General features: G+C 43.9%; 1 protein-coding gene across 5 annotated transcripts in view; it reads right to left on the bottom strand.

Annotated features, from left to right (window-relative positions):
- Nucleotides 1-27,051, bottom strand: part of ADAM12 (ADAM metallopeptidase domain 12) — a 370,747-nt gene that overhangs the window by 297,024 nt on the left and 46,672 nt on the right. For all 5 annotated transcript variants that reach the window (XM_023224458.3, XM_023224459.3, XM_023224460.3 and 2 more), the window contains exon 2: nt 21,454-21,551. In XM_023224458.3, coding sequence (XP_023080226.2) covers nt 21,454-21,551 — 98 coding nt within the window. The remainder of the gene's footprint in view (nt 1-21,453; nt 21,552-27,051) is intronic.

The following is a 27,051-nucleotide window of genomic DNA, read 5'->3' as shown; positions in this document are numbered from 1 at the left end:
TGTGTCAGCTGTCACGAAACCTCTTCTGGGATGAGTGGAGAGACGAATTTATACAACTGAGTAGACATCTGCCATTTTTGCCTGCTTGCCTTCTATTCTCCTCTTATACCATCCCAGAACCCAGGGTTATTTTGGGGAACCACGGTTCTCCCACCCAGTCCTTGTGATTTTGGTGGACTATCTCCTTCTCCCAGTGCCAAGAGTGGACACATGACCCAGGCTTGGCCAATCACTGTGTTCTACACCTTTTGACTACATTGATCATTTCAAATGGGGGCACATGACCTAAATAAGATCTCAGAGACTCTATTTGAGGACTTTCATTTACATCATTGAGGAAGACAATGTTTGCAGCTGGGGTTGCTGAGAAGGGGAGACAAGACTGTAGCTGTTGGCAGCCATCTTGCCATTATGAAGGTCGGCTGTCTCTGAGGGCAGAGACAAGAGAAAGAATAAATTCCAGTCTCAGGAACACTGGTTGAGTCCCTGGAGTCTGTCATATCTAAAGCGAGAAAATGCCCCTGGACTTCTGCGTATTGTAAACAGAAAACAAATTCCAATTTAACATAAGCCGGCTTTAGTTTTCTGCCACTCATAACCAAGAGTTGATTTATTAGGTAATTCTTACTAACTGATCATCATTCTCAGCCAGACTTCATTCCAAGAAAAAAGGGCTGGAATGGTGCATCAGGTCCAGAAAACGCAGATAAAATTAAAGTGCTCCTATTGCATTACACTGAGTGGAAATCCATTCTTGGGAGTTGGCTCTGTCACAATGAAAATATGGACACCAATAAGTCACTAAGCTTTGGAGAAGCAGAGAAATGCAGTTTTAGGGGGTGGGCTAGCAGCTAGAGAGAGTAGTTTAATAACCAGATCGAGATGATCTAAGACAGTTGTAAATATGGACCTGAGCCTTGCAAAATATTAGAACTGGAGATGAAGATTTTGTGTCATATTAACAGAAGCGATAGATGAAATGGTCCGGGTGCAGTGGCTCACGCATGCAATCCCAGCACTTTGGGAGGTTGAGGTGAGCAGATCACTTGAGGTCAGAAGTTCAAGACCAGCCGGGTCAACATGGTGAAACCCCATCTCTACTGAAAATACAAAAATTAGCCAACCATAGTGGCGTGTGCCTGTAATCCCAGCTGCTCAGGAGGCTGAGGCAGGAGAATCGCTTGAACCCAGGAGGTAGAGGATGTGCTGAGACAAGATTGCACCACTGCACTCCAGCCTGGGTGACAGAGTGAGACTGTCTCAAAAGTATTAAAAAAAAAAGTGATAGATGATATATTGGAGTATTCTGAAAGGGTCCAGAGAGGCAATGCAGTAAAAAACAAGCAGACAGAAGACAGAACCTTGGGAGTTGCATACATTTAGAAGGCAGGTGGAGAACAGGAGTGGGAAAAGAAGCTAGTAGAGTGGTCAAAGGGGTCAGAGGAGAACAAGGCAAAACCTGGGACCAAGAAATCCAGGGGCAGCAGTTGCAAGCAAGAGAAAGAAATCACCAACGACAAATAATAATTAAAGACCCTAGAGAATGTAAGAGAAGCAAGGTATTTACCAAGGCATTATTGACCTTGCCAAAAGATGTTCCAAGCAAGTGGTAGGGTAGAACCAGGCTGCAATAGTTACATGGCAAAACCCGTGGTACAAAGCAGCCACGAAAAGCAGTCAGCTACCTCTGAGATGACTGGTGGCTGAGGCAGAGGCAGAAAGGCAGGCAGGTGCAGAGGTAACAGTATGGAAATTGGAGTGCTAACCCTCAAAATTATGTGAATACCATTATATTGTTTTTAATTATAGATCACTGTGTGGGATGTGTCTCGTTATCCATGGGAAGGTACAAAAGAACTTTCTCAGTAAATAAAAGAAGGTTGTAATGCAGAGTAGCACAGGCACAGGGAAATTATTAACATAGTCTCACAGCTGTTTGGTGAGAATAGGACCAAAATATGAAATTGTGCACTACGAGAGGGGTGATACATTTTTGCTAAGCATTTATTGTGCAAGAGGACATGGTGGACCCTAAGGGGTAGGAAAGAAGTTCCTGCCTTTAGAGAATGCCAGTCTTTATTAAGGGTGGTTGCAGGGAAAATCTCTAGGATGTCTCCTCTGAGCTGAGCTAATACTAAGTCTCCCGCCCACCTTTTCAGTGGGTTATGGGTCTTCCTCATTATACATACACACAAATACACACACACACACCTGCATGTACACAAGCTGCATGAGATATACTCAAAGACTCCTCATTGTTTTTCTGAAATTTAAATTTAACCGGGCATCCTGTATTTTATTTGGCAATGCCACTTTCCACCCATATTTGCTGAGTAAATACAGAAGTATAACTGGGGCTGGAGTGGGAAGAAAAACCTGGGAGAGGAAAATAATTCCCTCTAAACCTAATCTCCAAGAACAGTTATAAAAAAGTAGCACAGTGCTTAGGGCAAAGCACTGGCAGAGCCGTTGAGACCTCTGTGACATAAGGAACATGTATCTGGTCTCTGCCTCCTGTTCCCGAAACGGAACTTCTAAAACCCCTGTAATTTCTTGGGTGACAAGAATGTCTTTTGTTCTAATAAGGTGACTCTTGGTGAGCTCCTGGATGGGGGCTGGTCACCAGAAAGACTGAGCCATAATTAGAAGCTGGGAACTTCCAGCCCACCCCCATCCTCTGGGGAGGGGAGAGAAGCTGGAGCTGGAGTTTGAAATCGATAATGCCAAAGTGATGAAGCCTCCACAAACATCCTGAAAAGAGGAGATTCAGTTTTCGGAGTGGTGAACACACCCACGTGCCAGGAGGGTGGTGCACCACAACTCCACGGGGACAGGAGCTCCCGCACTCAGGACCCTCCAGACCGTGCTCTATACGCACCTCTTCCTCTGGCTGCTCATCAGTGTCCTTTACCATATATTTTATAATAAAGTAGCAAGACTAAGTCAATAAGTGAGTCCAGAGTCATTACAGCAAATTATTAAGCCTGACAAGGGGGTCATGGGACTCCTTCACTTGTAGCCAAGTGCGAGCGAAGTGTGGGTCACCCGGGGATTGCAACTGGCATCTGAAGTGGGGCATCTTGTGGGATGGAACCCTTCACCTGTGGGGTCTGTGCTAACTCCAGGTAGTCAGCATCATAATTGAACTGTAGGGCACTCAACTGGTGTCCAAAGTTGGAGAATGGGTTGGTGCGGGGAAAAAAAAAAAACCCACATCTGGTGACCAGAAGTGAAGTGTAAGCGTCAAGGCCACGGTTTGCATTTTCTGTCAACAGCTGCAATGAGACGATGTGAGAGAGGCTGTGAGAAACCCATGGCAGAGCACCAGCGGGGGCCACAAGACAGGTGCAGAGGGAACCAAAGAGCAGGGCCTTCTAGGCACACCTGCTCCTCCTCTCTTCAACACCTGCGTTCTGTCCTCTGCGAGCTCCAGAATGGCAAGTCCTGAAGTGAGAACCCAGTTGTGCCTCTGGATGGATGTGACTTAATTTAGATAGTTGTCACCCTTCAACAAACCAAACACAAAAGGAGAAATGCTGTGTGTGGCTGGACGGTCCTGACTATGTTGTTAATGGGATGTGGACACCCTGTGGTCAGTGGAGTCTGTGTGGTCAGGGAAAGCTTCAGGGAGGAGGCAGGCCTGTGGGGAGCCTTCAAGGAGGAGGAGAACATAAATAGGCAGAAGTCTCTTCTTAGGTTCTAAATCTGAATTTGTTGTAATTAAACCTAAACACTAAGCCAAACACGACATCAAGATTGTGGCTGGCTTTATTAAATACTCCTTATGTTGTAGACTTTGCCCTTATTCAGCAACAAGCAACTGCCTTCTCTTCTCTTGTTAGACAATGGTGCCATCAAACCCGTGGACACCAGCACATCTTAGGCACTGACAAATCAGGAATGATGCCCTCTCATCGCAGCCACGTATGCACGCGAACATATGTGAGCCACACCACCAAAGCTAACAGGTATTTATGGTCAAGTCTTCAGATTTTGCAGTTTCTTCTTTTACTTTTCAGTAAGACATTATTACTTACTTGCATAAATTAGCCATGGTGGTTCAGATGAAGACACAACAGCACACGTTGCTACTTTCCTTACAGTTTCTTTGGAGCAGAAATGCAGAGCAGCTTGGCTGGAAGACCCCAGCCTGAGGGTCTCTCATAAGGATGCAGTTGCCACCTGAGCCTGCAGCTTGGTTGGGATGAAAGGACCCATTGCAAGATGGCACCCTAGCATGCCTGGCAAGTCAGTGCTGGCTGTCGGCTCTCCACACGGCATCTCCATCGGGCTGTTTAAGTATCTTCGCGGTTAAGCAGCTGGCTTCTCCCACCAGTTGAGAGGGCCAAGAAACCCAGGTAAAAAGTATTATGTCTCTTATGACTTAACCTCAAGATCACACACTTCTGCTTTCTTCTATTGGTGACCCAAACCAACCCTGCCTCACAAAGGAGAGGGCCTTGGAAGGGCAAGGATCACCTTGGAAGCTGGCTATCACAAAGCCCTTGAATTCAACTTTGAAAATGCAAAGTATGGGGTCAAAGTCTCTCACCTGGGAAACAGAAGAACATTTTAAGATCTTAAAAGGAATAAGCCAGACATATAAGATGACCACATAAAAGGGTGGAAGAGAATACATATACCTCATCAACACCATCTATTTCAAGGTGTGAGCCCCATCCATCCATCTGTCCATCTATCCATCCATCCATCCATCCATCCGTCCATTCACCCATCTGTCCGTCTGTCTTCCCATCCACCCATCTATCCACCTACACACATATCACTGGTATTCATCACAGAAGCTTCTGTGGTGAACTCTAGGAAAAAGTGGTGAATAAAAAAGATAAGTCTCTCTCCTTACGGGATGGAGAGTTAAAGCTGAAAGGCAGACATTAAATGAGGATATAAACAGATAAAGAAAATGGTGAGGCAGAGCGTGGAAGAAACAAAGAATAATTATATCAACCAACTGAGTGGGCATCTGTTTAAATGAAATAATGATGGAAGGAAGGCTTCCCTAAGGGAGGGTAGTTTTAAGGCAGAGATGAGAAGGGACTCATCCACCATGCAACTAGATGGTGTGCTGTAGGCACTCATGGACGTAGGTCAGGAACAGGCATTCCCAAGGAGGTTCCCAGGGCTCTCCTGGACAAAAGCCAGAGGAGGAACCAAGTCAGGAACAAGATGAGAAGCCAGGTGTGGAAGATGAGGCTATCACCATTGACCTGCGCTGGTTGGCAGGAGCAGCGTGGCCTGAGGACTGCTGGAGGAGCTTAGGGTGGGGCAGGAAGCAAGCCTGGAGAGAAGGACATGGATGCAAGTCCCACAGCCATGGGAAAAATAGCCAGCTTGATTGCTAGAGAGGAGACCTGATGTCCCAGGTGTGGTAGAGCAGAAACCAGCTGGGGATGCTGTGGGGTGAGGATATGGTGTGAGGGAGGTGCTCCAAAGGGAGTTTCAGTGCAGACAGAGTAGGGCATAGGGAGCATTAGGGCTGCAGGCCAAGGTCTGGCTGCCCTTCGGAACATCACCTCAATGGGGCCACATGTTAACAAGTTCTGCTTTGAATTTGGGACAAATTTTGGGAGCACCCTCCACTCATAAATGAGACACACTCAAATCAATCAAGAGATACAACATGGACATTTTCAGGAAAAAAAGATTTGCCTGAGAGTCCATTGTTTATATAAAGTTTTCAATAATACTCTATTTTCAAACCTCTTCTAAAATTACACCCCCAAAATGTCACTTAACTACTCAGAAACCTTCAATGGCTCCCCATTGCCTTCAGAATTGAAGTCAAGCCCCTAGCATGACATTCAGGGCCTCATTTAATCTGAAAACTCCTCACCCCAATCCAAAATCTAGCTGGAATAGGTACTTAATAGTCACTCGCAAACATAAACAGAGGACTGCAATTTGCCTCTCAGAGCACAGTCAACGCAGAGCCTCATCCAAAACCCCTGCTATGAGACTTTCTATGGAAGGAAAGGGAGAAGTGGGGGTTTCAGCACCAGTTTGTACAGAAGCTAGGCCTGGTAAGGTAATTAACGTTCCTTCTCATTTGAGCCTGAGATGCAGGGCAAGGAAACAGTAAGCATGCCGCTCCAAGTCATTGCACTTAAAATGAAACAGTTAAACTCATTTGCCATCATGGCTGCAGGAACTTCTTGAAAGGAGTTGCTCTGAGGTTAATGAGCATGATAGGCCAATTCTATGTGTGCTGAAATTCTTGGAATCTGAAAACATGGCAGTTGTAGCTGGTCAGCTTTCACTGAAAAATGTACGTGTGTTGTCTTTGAGGGTATTTACTTAACTAAAGAGGTACGTTTCCACAGCTTCTGGACATTTATTTTATAGGAAAAGATCTTTAAAGCTTCTCCAACTCATTTCCCCACCTGCCAACTTTGCTCGCCAGCTCTTTCCTCGTAATGCCTGCTGGAGCCAAAAGAACGTCTGTGTGTTCCTGTCTGTTATAACCAACAAAAATGCATCCAATCTTTTGTATTTGATTTAAGGACACTGTTTCTGTCCTTTCCAACTGATGGCTCCTTCTAACCCTGTCTGGGCAACTGAAGTATGTGGCATAAAAATCAGAATATTAGTTTAATCCTTGGAACTGGGAGGATGACCAGTTTGTGTTTTGCCCATCACAGGCGTTTCCCATGGCAGCTGCATTCCCAGAAACACTTCCAGACTGAACCAGACGAGGCTCAGTACCTGCCAATGAAACAGCAGGCTGGAAAACTCAGTCTCTGGAGCTCCACCGAGACCATTCTGGAGATCAACCTCAGAAAGTTCCCTTCTCTTTTTACTTAAAACTGCAAGGCAAGGGTGTCTGCAGATCTGTGACTCTTCACTTTTCCACAGCAGATCCAGACATGAAAATCGCAGGACAGCAAATGCCCACTCTCAATCCTCCTTATAAGCAAAGCCAGAGACATGGGCAGCTAGTGTCTGGCTGTCCTACAGCTCCCAGAGATCTGATGCATTCCCACAAAGTCCACTTAGGAGATTTGCCTGTGTCAAGGAACACTAAAACCAGCAATAACTTTTGGCAATGCAAACACATTCCTATTAGCTGAATAGGCACGACCAGAGATTATATGCCCCCGTGGTCTTGTTTTGAACTATAAAAGAAGGAGATAGATTTCAAAGGAGATATAATAGAATTTTCTACCCCTGGTGGGTTCTTAGCTCTTCCTTATGTTTGTACTGCAGGAGGAGTTAACATTTCCAAGAGTTCTGTTTGAGCAAGTTGCAAAGTAGCTCTGAAATGAAACGGCCAGTTTTAATGCAATTTTTAAAAGGGCAAAGTATCTTTATCACTTAGCACAGGGCCTGGCACATGAAGGATTCTGGATAAATATGTGTTGATTAAATGAATATACAGAAAGGACTCAACAGAAAAACAGGGTAATATCTAATCAGTAACTTCTTCCCTCTCAAAAGTGTTAAGTCAAAACTCATGGAGATAATTCCACCCAATAGTATCCTACACAGGGCCTCCACCCTCAGCAGCTGAGCAGGTTTAGAGCCACTCAACTCTAAGCCCCAAGTTGTGCAGGGCTCAGTTTACATGGCTATACATATAAATTGATGAAAAAATACACCTGATGAGGTATTCAAGGTGCAAAAATTAAAGAAACTGGTTGGGCACGGTGGTTCATGACTGTTATCTCAGCACTTTGGGAGGCTGAGGCAGGTGGATAGCTTGAGCTCAGGAGTTTGAGACCAGCCTCAGCAACATGGCAAAACCCTATCTCTACAAAAAATAATTTTTAAAATTAGCCAGGTGTGATGGTGCACTGATTGTGCCACCATACTCCAGCCTTGGTGACAGAGTGAGACCCTATCTCAAAAAATAAAAACAAAAGAAATTGTTAAAAGTCCACAACAGCTAAAATAGCATTTTGCAAGTGGTATAATGTGTTCCCCCATGATAGACAAATACATTTTAAGAGGTATACAACACACTTCATTTTAATCAGTTTTATGCGTTTGAGAAAAAAAAATCTGTAAGTACTTCAAGCATGTATAAGCTATTAATATGATAAGCTATAATATTAATGATGTGATTGCTTTTATAATTAGATTAAATTCACACTGGTGGGACCTGGGTGACTGAAGTTTGAGAAACATGGATGTAAACTACGTTGCCTATGTGCCTACATATACAGAAACATCGCTGCGAGTCTGTCAGTGATGGGAAGTGCTATTCCTGTGATGTGTCTGCAATTGGTGAATCTACTCACGGCCCTTCTGAGGAGTCCTTCCTGAGACACCTCTGGGCTGGGACCTGCCAGGTGATGCTGAGGAACACAGCCAAGCTAATGGCTCCCATGGAAACAGGACATCTTAACAGAGACCCAATCCACAATCCTGGATCTCAGCAGCTCTGTGCCCTCACTAACTCTGTTTTGGGATTTTGATAAATCTTTAAACAATATGCCTGGAAAACTAGTAGATTTAAGCAAAAAGAAGACTCTTAGTACCTTTGCTGAGTAAAAAGTGCATATGACAATCGTTATGCCCCCGAATGAAACCTTTTTGTGTGCCAACTTTAGAAAAAGGTCAATTTAATTTCAAGTAATTAGCAGAAAGGCAGCCTTGAGGCATGGATCAATGCAAGGAATGTGAAATGCCAGAGCTAGGTCAAATACTGAAGAGTTGGGAATTAATTTTTTTAAAGAAACTTTTTTTTTTCCCCAGGGAAAAGAGCCTAATGATTAGGTTTGAGTCTCAGTAACTGATTTAACGTACTGAACATAGCTATTTTATTTATGTCTATAGGTACATCCATAAAGAGCCAAATTCCTGCCATATTTTCTTTTATACCATTTTATTTTATTTTATTATTTTTCAAGATGGAGTTTTGCTCTGTCACCCATACTGGAGTGCAGTGGCATGATGTTGGCTCACTGCAACCTCCACCTCCCGAGTTCAAGCAATTCTCCTGCCTCAGCCTCCCAATTTTATGCCATTTTAAATTAATTATGTGAAAATGTAGGGTGTGTCTCAGCCATGATCCAGCATTTGAGATCTGTTTCTTTATAATCTACCCACAGCAAACATACACATGTATTTCCCACGCTCTGTCAGCTGAGAGGGCCTAGAAGCAATGACTGCCCAGTAGCAGTGAGCCTATCTAGTACCTAGTCTCTAATACCATTCTCCAAGGAATCAGGGCTCGTGGAGAAATGGCTGACTTTAGGACAGGAACAGGAAATATACCAGATGAACCCAGTGCAGATTGCAGTGCCAGAAAGGAAGGAAGTGCTAGAACACACACACACACACACACAACTTTTACAGTTACACCATCTCTCTCACACACACTCTCACACATTCTTACACATTCACATACACTTTCACACAAACTCACACACTAACATACACCCACACACTCACATATACTTTCACAAACTCACACACATTCACACTCTCTCACTCACATACACTCACACACTCCCAGAGTCACTCTGTCATACACAAATACACACACATTCTAACACACAGATACACTTTCACATACATTGAAACTCATGCAGTGACATTCACACTCACACATTCTCAGTGTCACACTCTCACACGCATTCTAACACACACACTTTCACACACATTCAAACTCACTAACAGTCACACTCACACACTCATACACCCACGCTCTCTCACACACCTTCACACATGCACACATGGGTGTATGTCAAAGAGACACAGGAACCGATGAAAAGAACTCTCAATGGCCAAAGTAGGAACAATTTGAGCAATAAAATAAATAAGACTATTGGATTACATTCTAAAGTATAAAATAAATATCTGTATTAGTCTATTCTCATGCTGCTAATAAAGATGACCCATATGGCTGGGGAGGCCTCACAATCATGGCAGAAGGTGAAGGGGAAGCAAGACACATCTTACATGGTGGCAGGCAAGAAAGCATGTTCAGGGGAACTCCCCTTTAAAAAACCATCAGATCTCATGAGACTTATTCACTATCATGAGAACAGCATGGGAAAGACCCGCCTCTGTAATTAAATTACTTCCCACCAGGTCCTTCCCACAACATGTGGGGGAATGTGGGAATTACAATTCAAAATGAGATTTGGGTGGGGACACTGCCAAACCATATCAATAACCATGAGACCACATTAATGTTGTTAAATGATTGGAGCACAGACAAATCTCACATGCATGAGAATTCCATATAATGGATGCAGCTACCTCCCCCTCCAGGGGTGCAGCGTAACTACCCACTCCTCAGGTGTGGGATGCGCACAGTGACCTCCCTCCAGGCAACAGAGCATGGGAAGGGGAAAAAGGAGCTTTACAAGTGGAGAAACCCAACAAACACAACCTCAGCCAGGTGCTGAAGCATCCACAGATAAGACATATGGATAGTATGTCCCCGCGACATGGTGTAACAAGACAGGGAATTTGCCTCTGTGATCTGCTGCCCACAACAGACAAGCCCAGTCCCATCATGAGAAAAACGTTGGAAAATCCCAGCTGAGGGAAAGTCTATGCCACACCTGATCACTACTCCCCAAAACCGTCTAGGTCATCAAGAACAAGGAAGGCCCAAGAAACAGCCACAACCAAGAAGAGCCTTCAGAGACACGACACTGAACATGATGTGGGTTCCTAGATGAACTGTCAGAAAAAGAACATGGAGTCAAAGCTAAGAAAATCAGAATAAGGTACGGACATAAGCACATAATAGTCCATTGATATGAGCTTGTTAATTGTGACAAGTGTAATAACAGGGGAGACTTGATGTGAGGTACATGAGAACCATAGTATCTTTGCAATTTTTTTTATATATTAAAAATTGTTCTTATATAAAAAGCTTATTTTTAAAGATCTAGTGAGAGTAATCTTGGGAGGATGGAAGGGTGGGAATCGACTTTTATTCTTCCTTGCCCCAAATCTCCAGTGGGCAGATTTCTCTAAACACATGCAGTCTTGGGAGACACGTGTTTCCTTTTGACCATTTACGTGTGGTGCCCACCATGCATTCTCAGTGGGGATGAGCAAAATTGGTACCAGGAAGGCAATGAAAATTCTTAGACGTTACAAAGGTTGTTACCCTCCAAAGCTTAACTTAGCACAACCCAGTAAAATCTTGGTCCTTAGTGTTTGAGTTCTCTTGTTAGGGAGAAATTAAATTTAAATTCATTTAATTTTTCTCTTTAGGAGGTGGTAATAAAAAATGCTGGTAAAGCACTAGTGTACACCAGGAACAATGCATGTCTTCCTCACATTCTCAGGGACACATGCAAGACACAAGAGCATGAAGAGTGTGTTAAATACATCCGAAAGGAAATTCTTCCCACAGGGGCTCTCTATGCAGCTATATGTTACATTCTACAAGGGTGCTGTAGTCAAGTGTTAATATGATTTTATATATGTGGTTGCAGGCACTATCAGGATAGGTACAAAAATGTTTCTCACTTTTTAAGGAAAGAATAGGAGGATTTTTTAAAAATCTGAACTTTACATTTTGGTTGAACAAAAACATCTTCATTGCCATCACAACTACTTATTGACTAATTATTAAGAAACGGTCCTCCCTGGTTATATGTCACAACTTCAGAGAAATTCCACAGTAAACACATAGAAGAAGGCTTCCTCAGCTTTCCTGTGACATGAAATTATCAAATGCAACATTAATACACATTAAATCTCTTGGGAAGATAGGCTCTTCAGTTTAAAGTAAGATTTTAGAATCCTAATCCCTTCTGGAAGTTATACATTCTTCCAAATGACCTCAATACCCAGAATGTTCTCTCTCTTATTAAAAAAATCTCAGGCTTAAAAAGAAAAAAATATTGTCACAAATGAACTACACAAAGTTAATTGTGAGAAATGGGGAACCAAGGTATGCAGTATATAAAAATCTCTGCAGTGTCCTTGCAATTTTTCAATAAATCCAAAACTGTTTTAAAATAAGTTGTTTATTTTTAAAAATCCCACGTCTGACTAAGTACTTATTTAAATCTCTTACAGTCTGTGAGCTTCTCAAGGGCAGGATTGGGTCCCATTCATCCTTGTTTCCTGGGAACTTGACCTCGGGTCTCAGAGACATCAGGCATTCATACGTCCTTGGGCAAACGTACAACTGAAAACAGAATTCATCAAACTCCTTCTCTCCTAATATCAAGCAACTATAAGCCCTACGTGTTGGTCAAACAAAAAGCGTTACTCAGGATTATAAAAATATATTTCACAATTTCTGTCTAAAGAAGGTAAATTCATGGTATCTCCTGCATTATCCAAATTTGTTATTTTAAAATACGATTTTTTTTCAAAAGGACCCAGTTTAATGATGATGACAGAAGCTTGTAGGGGAAGGAAAAGGTACAGAATCTAAGACAACTCAATTCAATAAAAACAATTTAAAAGTATGATATTAAGGCCTTGCTAAGAGGTCATAAGAAAAAAGCGGGTGGGTGGTGAGTGTTGTTGGAAACGCAGAGCCCCTCCTTGGTTGAAGGAGAGCTCCCTAAGCCAGGGACACAGTTGAAACAAGTACAATACCTTGGCCTGCTTTCTCCTCTTTGTGGGTTGGCCAAAAAGGAGGAGTGAACAGGAAAGACCCTGGCAGGGAGCTGGGACGCAACAATCACATCTTGTTGAAGAAAGCCAGATCTCCCTTGGAGGCAAGATGGGCAGGGAGGGAGAGAGCGCTGGCAAGTGCTCACCATGTCTGCCCCCTGAACCGTGACCTCAGTTGTCTGGAGTCAAGATTTATGAAGCAGTCCTGATATGATGCCCAGGGGAAAGAAAGTTAAAGATTTTTCTGAAAGGTAGCAGAGCACTATGCAAAGAACACTGGATTTCAAATCTGACAGGCCTTGGCCCAGATACTAGTCTTCTCGCTTAACGGTCTACCTCAGGGTGGGCCGGGGGAGTGGGGAGCTTCAGCATCCTCATCTGCAAGTGTGCACAACAGCATCCACCTTGCAGGGCTGCTGGGGGCATCCAGTGAGCTGATATCTACGGAACATGTAGCCCAGAGGTTGTAAACTATGGCCCTTGGGCAAAGCCAATGTACTGCCTGTTTTGGTTCAGCCTGCAAGCTAAGACTGGTTTCATGTTCTAAAATTGTTTAAAAAGATTTTTTCATGACACATGAAAATGATACTAAATTCAAATTTCAACATCCAGTAAGTTTTATTGGAACACAACCATGCTCATTCATTTACGTATTATCTACGGCTGCTTTTACACAACAACCCAGTTGAGTTGCTGCAGCAGGTATCATTATGACCTGTGCTGCTGAACATATTTACTGTTCAGCTCTTCCCAGAAAAATCTGCAGAAGCCCAGTCTGGCTCCATGCAAGGCCAAGAGGGGGATCCCAGTAACTGCCAGCTTCCTTTCCTTCCTCATCTTTTCTCACTGTGCAGTGGTTCTCAACCAGTGGCAATTTTGCACCCCAGGGGCCACGTGGCAATGCCTGGAGACATCTGTGAGTGGAAGAAGGTGGCACTGGCATCAGTCGGGTAGAGGCAGGGATGCTGCTACACATCCAGGAACTCCCAGGCCAGTGCTCTCCCCCACACACAGCAAAGGCTTATCCAGCACTGGGGTAGTGATAGGAGGACCCAGTGAGAGATAGGAGAGAGGCTGGCATTTGCTGAGTAGCCAGCATGTGTAGGGCGTGGCATCAGGTCACAAGGCCACCATCACCATCTCCTTTACAGCTAAGGAAACAAAGGCTGAGCAAGGGCTAACGACAGGCCCAATGCCATATAGCAAGGCAGAGGGAGTCCAAATCCATTTCTGCAGGCCCCAACATCCACTGTTCTTCTCCTACCATGGATGGCAATGATTCTTGAAACAGGTGAACTCAGCCAAGATACAAGGGTGCCAGCTTTTACTTCTCCAAATCCTCTCCCCATAATGGTGGGTTATATGAGGCCTGGTGCAGGAGTTGGGGCTTCCAGCAGCCTCCCGTGTGGCAGATACAGCTTCATGAGGATTGTCAGGCCAAGGGGGGGTTGGGGTTCCCACAGAAGGTAAGAAGCTAGATGGGATAGACCATACCCAGGAACCCAGAGAGTCTGGAAACAGTGTTCCAACCATGAGCCACTATGCATGTCCCATGAGGAGATCTACTCCACAGTAGGTATTTTAGTCATTCCATTCTTAAGTGGAAACACTATTGGCTGGCTTGGAAGCTAATGTAAAATAGATGCTTCCTAAGTCTGAAAGGCTAACTATTGAGCCTGCTCAGCCAAGCTGGAGGTGCTACCGTCTAGCCTGAGCAACTCCTGCAATTACCCGAATAATCCCTTAGATAAAGAGGAAAATCATTCTCTATAGGTCTGACTATGTCAACCCACCCATGTAGAGTAACAGCACTGCTCCCGGCACAGAGCCACACTGGGGGAGGTGTTCCAGGTAAGACACCACATAGCACTAAAGTGAAGAAGGTAGCATTCTGTCAGCTAGACGCGGCCTCCAGATGATTTTAAAGGACCCAGAGTCGCCAAAAGGAGATAGGAAACATCTAAAAAGTTGTGGTAGTCAGAGTGCTTTGCAAACTCTTCACAGAAATGGGCAAGGCTCAGGATCCAGGCACAGATAAAGTCTCAGAGTCAGTCAACAAGCATCCTGCAATCACTCCACTCTGTGCCAAGCACTGCACCAAGGTGGAAGGGCACAGAGCTGTGGCTGCTGCCCTGAGGGAGGGCACAGGCTGGTTGGCAGAAGCAGAGATAAAAACTAATAATGATGGTACTGTGTGATCATGCCAGAGAGCTGAGTCCCAAGTCATGCACGGTTGGGGTCGAAGGCCAATACAGAAGGTAGAGGTAGTACCTGAGGCACAGTCAAAATTAATCTTTGAAAGCCTCACAGCTTTCATGCTTTTATACAGGTTCAGCATTTCTTCTCCACAGAGCACTGGGGCATTGTTTATTGGGTTGAGCACAGTTGAGGTGGCTTATTTTAGGGGTTGTGCTATTTCATGATATCCAACAGAAAGAACTAGAACTGCTCTTAGGAAGAAGCTTGCCTCATGAGAGGCAGAAGGAACCAAGAAAACAGCAGATGCCCACATGCTCCTTGGGGATCCAAGGGGATGTGATCACCTATGTCACTTAAGTTGCATCTTGCAGCATCTGTTTCTGCCATGTGCAAGGCTGAATTTGCATGAATTAAATGTGTGCATGATATGACTGCACATCACAGAGATGTGTACAACTTATAAAGACAAAGGCATGGGAAGGAAGAATTTGGCCAGGAGGCCAGGGGTGCAGGATGGGTTTCACAAGATAAGGTGCCATTTAAGAATGAGTGCTTAAGTCGTGCTTCAAGAATGAGCAGGACTGAGGGAGTCAGGGGTACATGGGGATAGAACATAGTGCAAGCATGGTGGTAAAGAACATGGCCTATTTAGGCAACTAGCTGCCCTGACAAGCTTCATGGCTAAGATGTAGGAGTGGGGGCTCTAGAGTCCGGATGGCCCAGGCTACCCAGTCCCATGGGCATCATGCTAAGAAGCCTGGCTTTGAATTCAGGTGTCATCCGGGACTTCCAAAGGACTGGAAAGCAGGAAGGGAACAGGCTCTATCTGTGCCTTAGACAGAGCACCCTGCCTCCTTTTATAGAATGGAGGAAGACTAATGCAGGCAGTGGTAGAGAGCAGAAAGAAAAAGCTCATGTCAGGATACTGGGCCAGGAGAGTTAAGAAGTGTTTCAAACCTTCCTATTTCAGGGGAGAAGGAAGATGACAACCCTATCTTCTAGGGACAATTAAGTGGGAGGCAGAGTCTACCTTGGGGGACAATACATTTGCATAATTGGGAACTTTCAGCTGGGGGTACCTATAATTGATTGGAAGCAGAGGATTAGATCTCAGGGGTCAAAGCAGAATGAGAGGTGTGGATTTTAAGTCAACGCATGCTAGATGACAAAAGCCGAAGTTATCGCTCGTAACACCTGACACAGCGGTTCACACAATGGGAACTCCACATGTGGTGGCTCTCACTGCCACTGTCACTCATGCGAGCCCCCAGGTGGAAGTAGGCCATGAGGTTACAGTTGAGAGGGACATCACCAGCGGGACCCTTCTTCAGAAGTGGGGCCACAAAGAAACTCAGAGGAGACCAAGAGTGAGGGACAGAGCCAGGAAAATGAATGAAAAGCAAGAACAAAAACATATGAGAAGAAACAAGAGAATGGGGTCTCAGGAGCCCAAAGAAGAGAGGATTTCAGAGGAGGAGAGGGAATGGGTGTCAAGATACGTAAGATAAAGAGTGAAAGGTGTGTGCTGGCTTTGGAAATTAGGAAGCCATCTCTGACCTTGGCAAAGGCCATTCCAATGACATGTGGGAATGGGAGCTGCTACCGAGGGTTGGGAGGGAACTGCAGGGCGGTAAACCAGTGAATGCGTACCACCTTTCCAGGAAGTCTGGTTGTGAAGGAAAGAATGGGGATGGCTGTTGGAGGGGAGAGCAGGGCTCCGTTTTCTCAGCTGTAAAAAAAAAAGGCACATGGAAATGTATGGAGTAGAATGTGTCTCTGTCATTTTAATTAGTTGCTATTTGATATTTGAGACCTGCCATATGCTAAGGGAAGCTTTGGTTTCATGTTCTAATGGTTTTGCCTTCTATTTTCCATTTCACATACTCTTTCTATAACTTCATTCTCACTCAAGAGAGCTGGAAATTGGACATTTCCTGGAGTATTCAAAGGCTCAGCTCAAGTGAGGTCATCTCACGATCAATCACATTTTGACACGTCTTCGCTGGTTCCGCGGTTAATTTTTTCAAGACATGAAATTGGAGTTTGGTTCCTAAAGACACTTTAAACTTTTAGTGTCACCTTACATGTCTGTAGTAGTGTTAAGTTTCTAGCATATTTTACAGCCACTGTTTCATCTCATTCTCACAATGACCCTTAGAGGGAGGGAATGCAGATAAGCCTATCCCTACATTATAGACAACAACCAATGAACAAAAGTGCAAGCTCTCCAACACACACGAGGTGGCATTCTTTCCTGTCCCTCTACTCCTTCCACTAAATTATCAGTGGCAGTGATGGTTCGATTCTTGATTTGGAAAGGACATTCTAACATCTCATTCAGAGAGAAAGAGAAGGAGAACTTGACAGTAATTTTACCTAAATCAGCTCAATCGACTTGACTAGCACTCTGGCATTGGATGCAACATTAATTTCCCCAAGTGGATCTAAGCCTTGGGTGCTCACTAAAATCACCGGGGAGTATTTAAAAAAAAGAAAGAAAGAAAGAAAGAAATCTGCGCGGGCCCGCCCCAAACCATTTAAGCCATCTCAACAACTGGAGGTTGAACACTGTTATTTGTAAAAGTTTCTGGGTGATTCTAAAATGCAGCTAGGCTGAGAACCAGTATACACAGTAAGTCAATGATGTGGTGAACACCAAATAAGACAGGGGGTCCTTTCTCTCTGGGGGTGTATATGACGGAAGCTCCCGCCACCTGCACAGCCAGGGCCAAAACACAGGGGTTGTCCTTAACACCCTGAATCCACTGGCGAGTCCAACAAACTTTCCCTTCAAAATACGTCTCCAGTCCAATCACTTCTCGTGCTCTCCATGGTCAGTGTGGACGCCTCCCTCTCCTTCCTGGACAGTTGCGCTGGATTCCCCATGGCTCTCCTCGTTTCCATTCAGGGCCCTACACTGTAGTCTGTGCACAGCTGTCACAGATCATTGTTAAAACTCACTCGCACGCCCTGCCCCAAGCCCCCAGGAACCTTCCCATAGCTGTTCTACCTTGTCAGGGCCCTGCTCATCTCTCTACACGCTCCCTCTTTGGCTCCCTCTGTCGCTGTTTCCTCAGCCTGGATGCTCTTCCCCAGAACTCCACATGGCAGGCTCACTCTTCATGTCATTTAGGTCACCCTCAGATGTCACCTCCACAGAGAGGCCCTTCCTGACCACCCTCAGGGCAGGGATGCAGCTCCAGCACCAGGTGCACGGTAGGCACATAATCCAGATTTGGGCATGAGTGACTGAACCCCCAGGAACTTGTTACCGCTTTTTAGCCCAAAGTTCTTTGGGCCAAAGCATAGCGGGGCAGGTGACCAGGCTGCCTGAGGTCACAGGGGTGGCCCCATGCTATGGCACCATAGGATGAAGAAGAATGCACATGAGGAGAGAGTGGAGGGACAGTCAGAGCCCCGGGCCATGGGGTGGGGCCGTGGTTAGTGCCTCTGGGTCATAGAGCAATGTGCTTTTCATGCCAAGCTTAGAGTTTATCTTCACACTCTAGGATGTGGATGTGAGGAATACCTCAGAGGTTTTCAAGGAAAATCGTGATGAGTTAGATCTTCATTTTAGGAAAACAATTGTGGAAATCTGTCTGAAAGAAAGCCAGAAAGGATGTGACTTGGAATTTGAGGCCCCCTGTCTTTCGGTTCCCATGGCATTCCCAACCAGAAATTGCTGGCTAAACTTCCAGTTCTGGCTTACTGGACTTGTCACGGCCATCTGATAAAATGTTTAAGAGCTAGGGATTTCTAGCAGGGCACAGTGGTTCACGCCTATAATCCCAGCACTTTGGGAGATTGAGACAGGAGGATGCTTGAGCCCAGAAGTTTGAGACCAGCTTAGGTGACAAAAGAGGCCTGTCCCCTAACCCCTGATTCCCTCATCTCTACCAAAATAAATAAATAAATAAGAAGAAGAAATTAAAAAGCTAGGCATTTCTATATAAATAAGGAACGTGCTATATGGTTGTGAACACTGCATGTCACCTCTGGGGAAAAAGAGTCACAAAAAATTAATGTTATGATTTGGTAAGTCATAAAAAATCAGAATATTTATCCGAGAAAGAAGGCCACAGTTCATGTCGTCATCTCAGGAGGTATGTCTGTTTCCTATAGGCTACTACCTTCCACAGTGAGGTCACACGTGGGAGGAGCCCTGTGGGGAATCTTGGCCCCTGCTGCTCCCACATCACTCCAAGTCTGTCTTATTTTCCATGCTCTAGACACACCTGCCTCCTCCCTGTACCTCCAGCCTCTTACACACTAGCTGGTCTCATGGCTGGTTCTTTAGAACTTATTGAAACAATTACCTTTCCTTCTTAGAAAGGGTTTTCCTGGCCAACCTATCAAAATCCATCTCCTCTCCTGGCCCCTAGAATACTTTGTTGTTTTTTTCTTAACACTTATCACAATGTGAATTTATTTAATTATGTTTCCCTTGCTGCAATGTAAGCTGCAGGTGGCAGAAAGCGTGCCTGCCTTCTGCATTGGCTGCATGCCTAGCACCTGGCACATAATAGGTGCTCGGTTAAAAACTGGCCAAACAGAAAGAGGCAGGGAGTGAGAAGCAAATCTAAAAGTCTATATTCTGAGGCACAGCAGGCACCGTTGTTCTGCAAAAAATATTCTTAACATGAGTATGCTTTGCATACTGAAGATACACGGCATGATTCAGTTCAAAATGAAAATCTTGAGTTACTGATAATGAGGACAGATACACACATACACACCTTTGGCCAGAATGCCTATTCCCACAGCATGTATACACGTCCTCCCCATGGGGAACTCCTGCAAACAGGTACACACACGTAACAGACATTGACATGCACCACTTCTCACACAAGCTTTCGGGGTTACCCACCAAATATGAGTACACACTGTAATTTTATGGCCATACACTGATGCCATAAAATATATGTTGAGATGAGCCCACTGGCGTTACAAAATGCTGTCCCCAACTCACCTAGGTCGTCATGCCCCTACATAATGTCACTCACCTGGAATTATTTTAGTGCAGTGGGCATGTGTCTGTCCCCCACAGGGCTCTCATTCTGGAGGCAGAAACCCAGAAGAGTCGGAACAGCTACCTAATAATCATGGTTTTTCCTAGTTTTCTAAAAGATGATGCTTGTGATCCACAATTATCAGGCGGTAAGCTTGGCCAGCAGTAGATGTGCCAGTTCCTCCTCCAACACGCCTTGTGATGTCTGCCAGGTGGCTGGCGGGTAGGAAGGAGGAAGCTGGGGGGTCACAAACCAGAGAAGACCTGAACTGGTCCACCCCAGGGGCAGGCCCACAGCCCTCAGCAGCTTGTCCCTCTGACCCACTCCAGGAAGGTTGCCAGACACAAGACAGGACACATCCAGTTAAATTTGCATTTCAGATAAGCACCACATAGGTTAAAAATGAAAGTATGTCCCAAATATTGCATGAGACCTATTTACACTAAAATTAAATACATTGTTTATTTGAAATCCAAATTTAACCAGGCATTCTGTACTTCTAACTGGCTAAATCTGGCAACTCTACCCCCAGGGACAGTCTATATAATGGCTCCCATCATCCAAGAAACTTTAGATTATTCCATGTTTTTCTATTATTCATGTCTCTAAATATTTTAAATCAACTTTCTTTATAATGAAAGCCTGCTCCTCTTTTACTGTATCTATTATGTTGTTTTTAATTTTGCTGACCAATAGCATGATGGAATTTTCTTTAATATCTTAAGTTTTCCTTCCAGAAAATATCAACACCACTATACTTGACTTGTACCTTGTATATTCAATTTGCAACAATGTCCGTGAAACAACAACATTAGAAATACGTGCACATTTGGCATTTGGGTCTTTTAATCAAACCACCAATCTTTCTAAAAGTTCAGTTTCCAAGGTAAGTTCCCTAGATGGAAATCACCTTATCATTACTCACATAAAGGCGGCCCATTGCAACCATTCCAGAAAGTGACAGCGGATGTTCACAATCTCAACTGCTCTTCAAAAAACCTGCTTTCTATTATGAAAAATGATCTAAAAATAGTTCTATATAATACAAGGACCAAGCCATCTGTATGATCTCTTCAAAGAGTTCATATTTCCACAGATTTTTATCACTTTCCAACTGTTTCTACAAGCACTGAAATTTAAGAAAGTCATGTCAGTTTAGCAGATAAAACGCACCAAGATATTAAATTTAATCACTATTATTTCAATCATTTTATATTATTCTTTTACATCATAAAAGGCTCAAATCAAACATGTCAAAGTAAACAAAGTTTAGACTGCATTAAAACTCATGACAAGTGGGTTTTTAAGTTGCATAAATATATTTCTAGCAATAATCAATTCAAGGAAATCAGTGTTAATTAAATAGACATAAATATAGAAAAATGCCCATCATTCATTCAGTTAAACTGAACATGGAAGTTGTGTATCTGGGATTGTAACCCCTGGTTTTTCTTCAAAAACTAATTTTCAGTAGATGCAAATAATGTTGGGTCTCTCATCAGCACTGTCACATCAAAATTGGTTTGCATTTTATCTTCTTAAGAATAAAGCTTCCATTCTATAAGGACAGCGTTAGCATTAAAGTGAGTAGAGGCAGCCCTTGAATGAAAGAATACCAAAGCAGCTAATGTGATTTCAAAGCTTTGGCAGCCTCAACGCTGAGAGAAGAAGGAAAGGAGCTCACCCTGGAGTCGAAGCTCTTCACGGGGATCCAGAGGTCTCCACTGCGAACAGAGACACTGACAACTTCAACAGCTCCTCCTTGGTCCCATAAGCTCACCCCTGAATCAAAAGGAAAACAGCCTCATATTTCACTCTAGTCAGGAAAAGTTTGGCATCAGAAGCTTATTACATAAATGACACAGTGAAAAGATGTGGAAGTTAAATAAGCCCAGGGAAACACTAGAACCCATTAAGTCATGATAAGTGTTAAAATTGCTGAATTGTCTGTCAATCTAACCATGAAAAATTTGTAACTTAAAGAAAACAAAAGTTAATTAATTTGTTCCTTCAAGATCTATAACATGTGCTGGGGTATTATCATAGACAAGATACATAATTCAGTCCTTAGACAAGCAACAAAAATGCAAAAGTGACTTTTTTGAAATGATGAATTGATACTTATTTAAGATCTGCTCTGTATTAAAAGTCACAAGGCTTTAGCTGTATTAAGACTAAATCCATTTATTTAAGTCCCAGCGAATCTGTTAAACATAATGCCAATTCTCCTCTCTGCACTTACGGAGTCTAATTTTATACGCTTTAGTAAGTGATTCTATAGACCAAATTAATTTTCCAGTTCAGACTGACTAGACTGGTTTATGTTTTAAAAAAATCAAGTCATTCAATAAACTATTATACGATCTTGTTTCTTGGGGTCCTGTCTGTTGAACCAGTTAATATACCAACATAGGTTCAATTTAGCCCCATTTCCATAAACAATCCTAATGGAAAGTATAACATTTTTCTCTTCTGGAGGGTGTATCACTTTCTCAACAAATAGGCTGATTTCTCTGGGCTTGCTCTCCTATGAGGTCATGCTCCTGCTATTTAGTTTGACCACAGCATATCCCTCAAGGTGAAGGATGGGACCAGATTCCCTCACATGTTATTCCCATTTCTTCAAGCAGGACTCATAATTTTCAGACCTGAGTCATAATAGCACAGTTTTAAGTTACTAAAGAGTTCACATTTATTGGGCACAAATGGTATTGAAATTTTAATCCTAGACATTTTACAGTTCCCCAAATACTTTTAAATCCACACCATTTTATCACGCTCAATGTGGAAGTCTGCAGTTATATTCAGGTTACCAAAGGATTACTACTCGCGTAGTCACTGTCTGAAACAGCCTCGAGAAATTCTCAAGCTGGTCACAGAACATTTAAAACTCTCAGGTGCTGAGGACCAAGGGGACAAGGAACAGGAATGAACTGAAAGTCCGAAATACAGCCAATAGGAGAGGGCTGAGCTGCGCCCCTCGGCCGCATGGGGAAGGAAGGAGGGAGGGGACTATGGGCCCAGGACGTGTCATCTTCAGTGTGGGGATGGGCTGAGTCTTCAGGGATGAACTTGCATTCAAGTGAGAAGGGTTCTGGTGGAGCAAGCAGAGGTGGTGGCTCTGATGGTGATATCTGTGACATCTGTGGAGGGCTGCCTGGCGGTGAAGAGTCGACTCTCTGAATGGGAGGCATCAGAAGTCCTTCTCCTGGCTGCAGGGGTGCAACCACTGGCACCATGGAGATCTTGAGTAAGTATGTCTCCCTCCTCCTGTCACTCGAGCCCATGCCTTCCATGTGCTCAAAGGCAGAATAGCGCAGGCTTTGGAGGAAGACGCACCCCGCAGCAGCACCAGCTCTACCACACATCAGCTGCAGGGCCGCGGTCCAGTTGCGTCTCACGTTTACTCACCATTCACCAAGTATTCAACTCTCTACCTGGTGACAGGCACTCTTGTCAGTGACTCTAGATCTGATGCCTTCTGTTTAAAAAGCCCATTCTTTCTTCTTCATGCCAGCAGCCCCAAAGTGAGCCAGCTCCCTCTGTCTATACTGCTGACACCCTCATCTCCTGAACACAGCTTCATCCCAGAAGGCCTGCCTCTCTCTCCATCCTGTGCATTTCAGAGGGGGACGTAGAGAAAGCTACCCTCAGGACTTGCATTCTTGTACTGGGAGAGAAACGATGAAAACAAGACCGTTTCAGAGAGCAACAAGTGTGTGAAACAGCAGGACCACAGCAACTCTGTTAAAACCTAACCTGCCTGTAAAACAAACATTATTTCAAACTTAAAAAATTAAGAAGAAAACCAGGGAGACAGCAGAATGGCTGGGGATAGTACTTCTGAAGAACAGGCCAGGAAAGTCCCCCTTTTTTGTTAGGAATGGGGAGCTTATAAGTTGAGAACTGACAATGAGAAGCCTCCAGCTCCACATATAGCCACGAGGACAGACAGCAGCAGAGGGAGCGCAAGACTTTCCTTTTCCATAAAATGAGGCAGAGCGTGGTGAGCCTGAGGGAAATCACATGACGTGTGAGGGGCACATGGGCCGGTTTCAAGGCACCTTTCTCGAAGCTTTGCCAAGACCTGGGTCTCTTGCTCAGGACCTCATGGGATTCACCCATTGGAATGCAAAGAAACAAAGTGAGTTCTGATCCAGCTATACAGCTCCTGCAGAGGCCGACTACAGAGTGCAATTAACTGAACTCATAAGACAGCTGTCATGTTATTGGAATTGGATTAAGGCAGCTTTAAAATACTAGCAATTACAGGGTGAAAACTGGAGATCCATCTGAACTTTCCCTTCACCTGCCGAAAACCACACCATGCGGCGAGTTACCATGGACATTGGGGTAGTCTTTGGAAAGTCAGCTAAAACTGTCAAGAAAGTGATCGCGAGCATTTTAAAATATCCTCCACATAAACAAACCAATTTAATTATAAGGTACTCCTGGCAGTGCTGAGTTTCCAACACAAGTGAATTGTGAAATTGAGTAACCACAAACCAATCCTATTGCCAAGGGTCTGTTAAATTGGGCAGAGAAAGAGTTCTAAAACTAGAATCCTGTATCACCCCCAACCCAACCTCAGCAATGGGGAGGATGGGATGGTTTCCATGGGTATTCCAGCCACACTACCAAAAGACCTGGAAAGTTTTCGCCCAGGCCTCAGATGCCTGCACGAAAAGTCTTTGCACTTAATAGACTTTCCTTGAGAAGCTGTATGTGTGAAGAGGAAGGAGATAATGCGTGAAATCTGGGTCTTCTAGTCGAACCGTTTGCAGGTGCTCCTGCAGGGAGAGATGTAGGAGAGGCAGCAACTCCACATCTTGACTTTGGGGAAGTTCAGGAGGTGTTGGTGGGGCCTCCTGTTGGATAATCACGGTGAGGCTACAGAAACCAAGTGTAAAGAACACCTTCCATCCTCTGGACTGTTTCTTCCAAGGCTCTCAGTGGCTGAGAAAGACACAGTTATTTAGTTTCCTGAAGGCAAAATATTCCAACCACTGAAACATTTCCTGTTTCACCTACATACTCCAGTATCTTAATCCAAAAGGAGCCCTTTTTGGCAAATATGTTTTCCTTGAAGAGGCTTTATTTCCAAACATTCGAAGGAGAATTTAGAAGCAGGCTATGGCAGCCTTGTAGAATGTGGTGCAACCTTTTTGAGAAATTGAGTAACTGCACTATTTGCTGAGTACAGTATTTATTATCTATGTACATGGATGATGAAGCCATCTCTCAGCTTTTTAATTGGCTGCACAACATCCCCTCAGCAGTATCTGTAGTCAGAAGACCATTTCTTATGAGCTTTTCTTATGTATTTATACATTGGTATTTCCTTTAGATGATGCAAATAAAAATTTTATTTCTACTGCACGGATAGACAGAATAAATTATACACAGCTGTGAGGCATCAGAATATATTTTATAGAGTGATCTTATTGATAAATTATAAACGCGGGAGCTGAATGATGGATACATTCAAGCCCGAGAAACCTGGGGAAAAAATATGACCCTATAAAATACACAGTTTGCATATATTTTATTTTTCATAATATATATTTGGGCATCAATAGAACTCATAGTTACCTAAATAAGAAATGTGGATAGATTATATTGGGCAGGAAGTTCCAGCTTTTTTGCCACTGGGTAACCTGACACACTGCTTGCAGTTTTGATAAAATGGCCAGTTTGCTTCAGCCTCAGAGTGGAAGAACACATATTAGATTGTTCGTCTCTGACGGTTATCTGCTGTGATCATCAGCTGTGCTTTCCCATGGGAAGTGTGTGCCTGCTTTGCTTGTCTCCTCGTCTGAGTTTGTCATTTTCAGATCTGATTCAGGCTGGTCCAGATCGCAATGAAACTTTTTAAGGTTATGGGAAAGCAGGCAAAGAAGAAACCTCTCAAAGTGACTCCAGATCTTCCCCTCACGTCACCCAGAGGCTGGCTGCGCATGAGTCCTGCCCCATCCTTGCTCTAGCCAACCTTCCTTTGGTAGCTTATGAAGGGAAACAGGAAAGGCTAACCAAGTCCACACCACCGTGATGCCCACACCCGCAAGCTTCATTTCACAAGAGGTGGAGACTGATGCAGTAGCTCTAAGACACCTACACTGAAGAGGAGACATCTTGGAGCCACAAGACCCAGCCCTGGTCCTGACTCCTCCTTGATTTATTTCCATTTGTCAAAGTCTGACATCTGAGGCTCTACCCTCTACAAAATGAAAACTGTACTCTCTCCTCTAAGATTCTCATTAGGTTAAGGAAGCTCAAATAAGTCAATTAGTAAAGGGATTTGAAAAGCTTAATGCATGAAATCAGTCTCAGATATCAGAATCCAAGTTTCTAGACTTTGAGGTGGTGTCTGTTTAACCAAACCACACTATTGGTGTGAAAATCACAACTCCATACTGATTGTTTGAAAATGCCAGTGTGTAAGTGGGTGCCAGTGGGAATCGTCCTAAGCCACCCAGTGGGCCATTGAGGAAACAAACTCTGATGAGATCATTAGTCAAGAGAAACTTAAATATCACAAATGGAATTCTGGTTTGAAAGGGAAACCATTATCAACACCTACATGAACTTTAAAATGGAGAATCAATCTGAGATGCCAAAAGCAGAATTAAGATAAACATTATTTTGAAAAATCTAAGTGAAAGCAAAAAGTTGAGGCGGCCATTTGCGAAGAAGCCAGGGACAAGGTTTCGGAAACTGATTAAGCAATTTTTTTTAGCCCCTGAATATCCGAGACCTAAAGAAAATCTTACAGAACTGAGCAGCTCCTTGTCTCAGGGCAATATGTTGGTGATGCTCCGATAAACAACAGCAAGATTTCCTTGGTTCAGATTCACATTTTCCATCTTAACCAAATAGTGACATAGTTCTTTCATTTTAGCTGCATTCTCCCTACATGTAAATTAGTGATGCAATTTTAAAATAACATAAGTGAAGGATCCGCAAAAGAACCAGTGGCAAAAGTTAAGCTGAAAAGAGTTGCTTTATAATGGAGAAAGCTGACAAACCCTGCTTTAGCCAGACGGTCAAGGTCAACATCAACAGTGATAAGTCCTGTGGATGGTACGGCCCTTGACGTGATGTGATGATAGTGACACTTCCATCTGTGATCTTCTCCTTCAAAACCCACAGCCCCCATCTAACCATGAGATAAATTCCCAGAGAGGTACATTCCAAAATATACCAGCCAGTAATCCTCAAAACTGTCAACATCATCACAAAAAGGACAGTCTGAGGTACTGTCACAGATAAGATGAACCTAAGG

This window comes from Piliocolobus tephrosceles, chromosome 9 (assembly GCF_002776525.5).
Source record: "Piliocolobus tephrosceles isolate RC106 chromosome 9, ASM277652v3, whole genome shotgun sequence".
Taxonomy (NCBI): Eukaryota; Metazoa; Chordata; class Mammalia; order Primates; family Cercopithecidae; genus Piliocolobus; species Piliocolobus tephrosceles.
The sequence above is the reverse complement of the archived record's forward strand: the minus strand, read 5'-3'. Positions and strand labels throughout refer to the sequence as shown.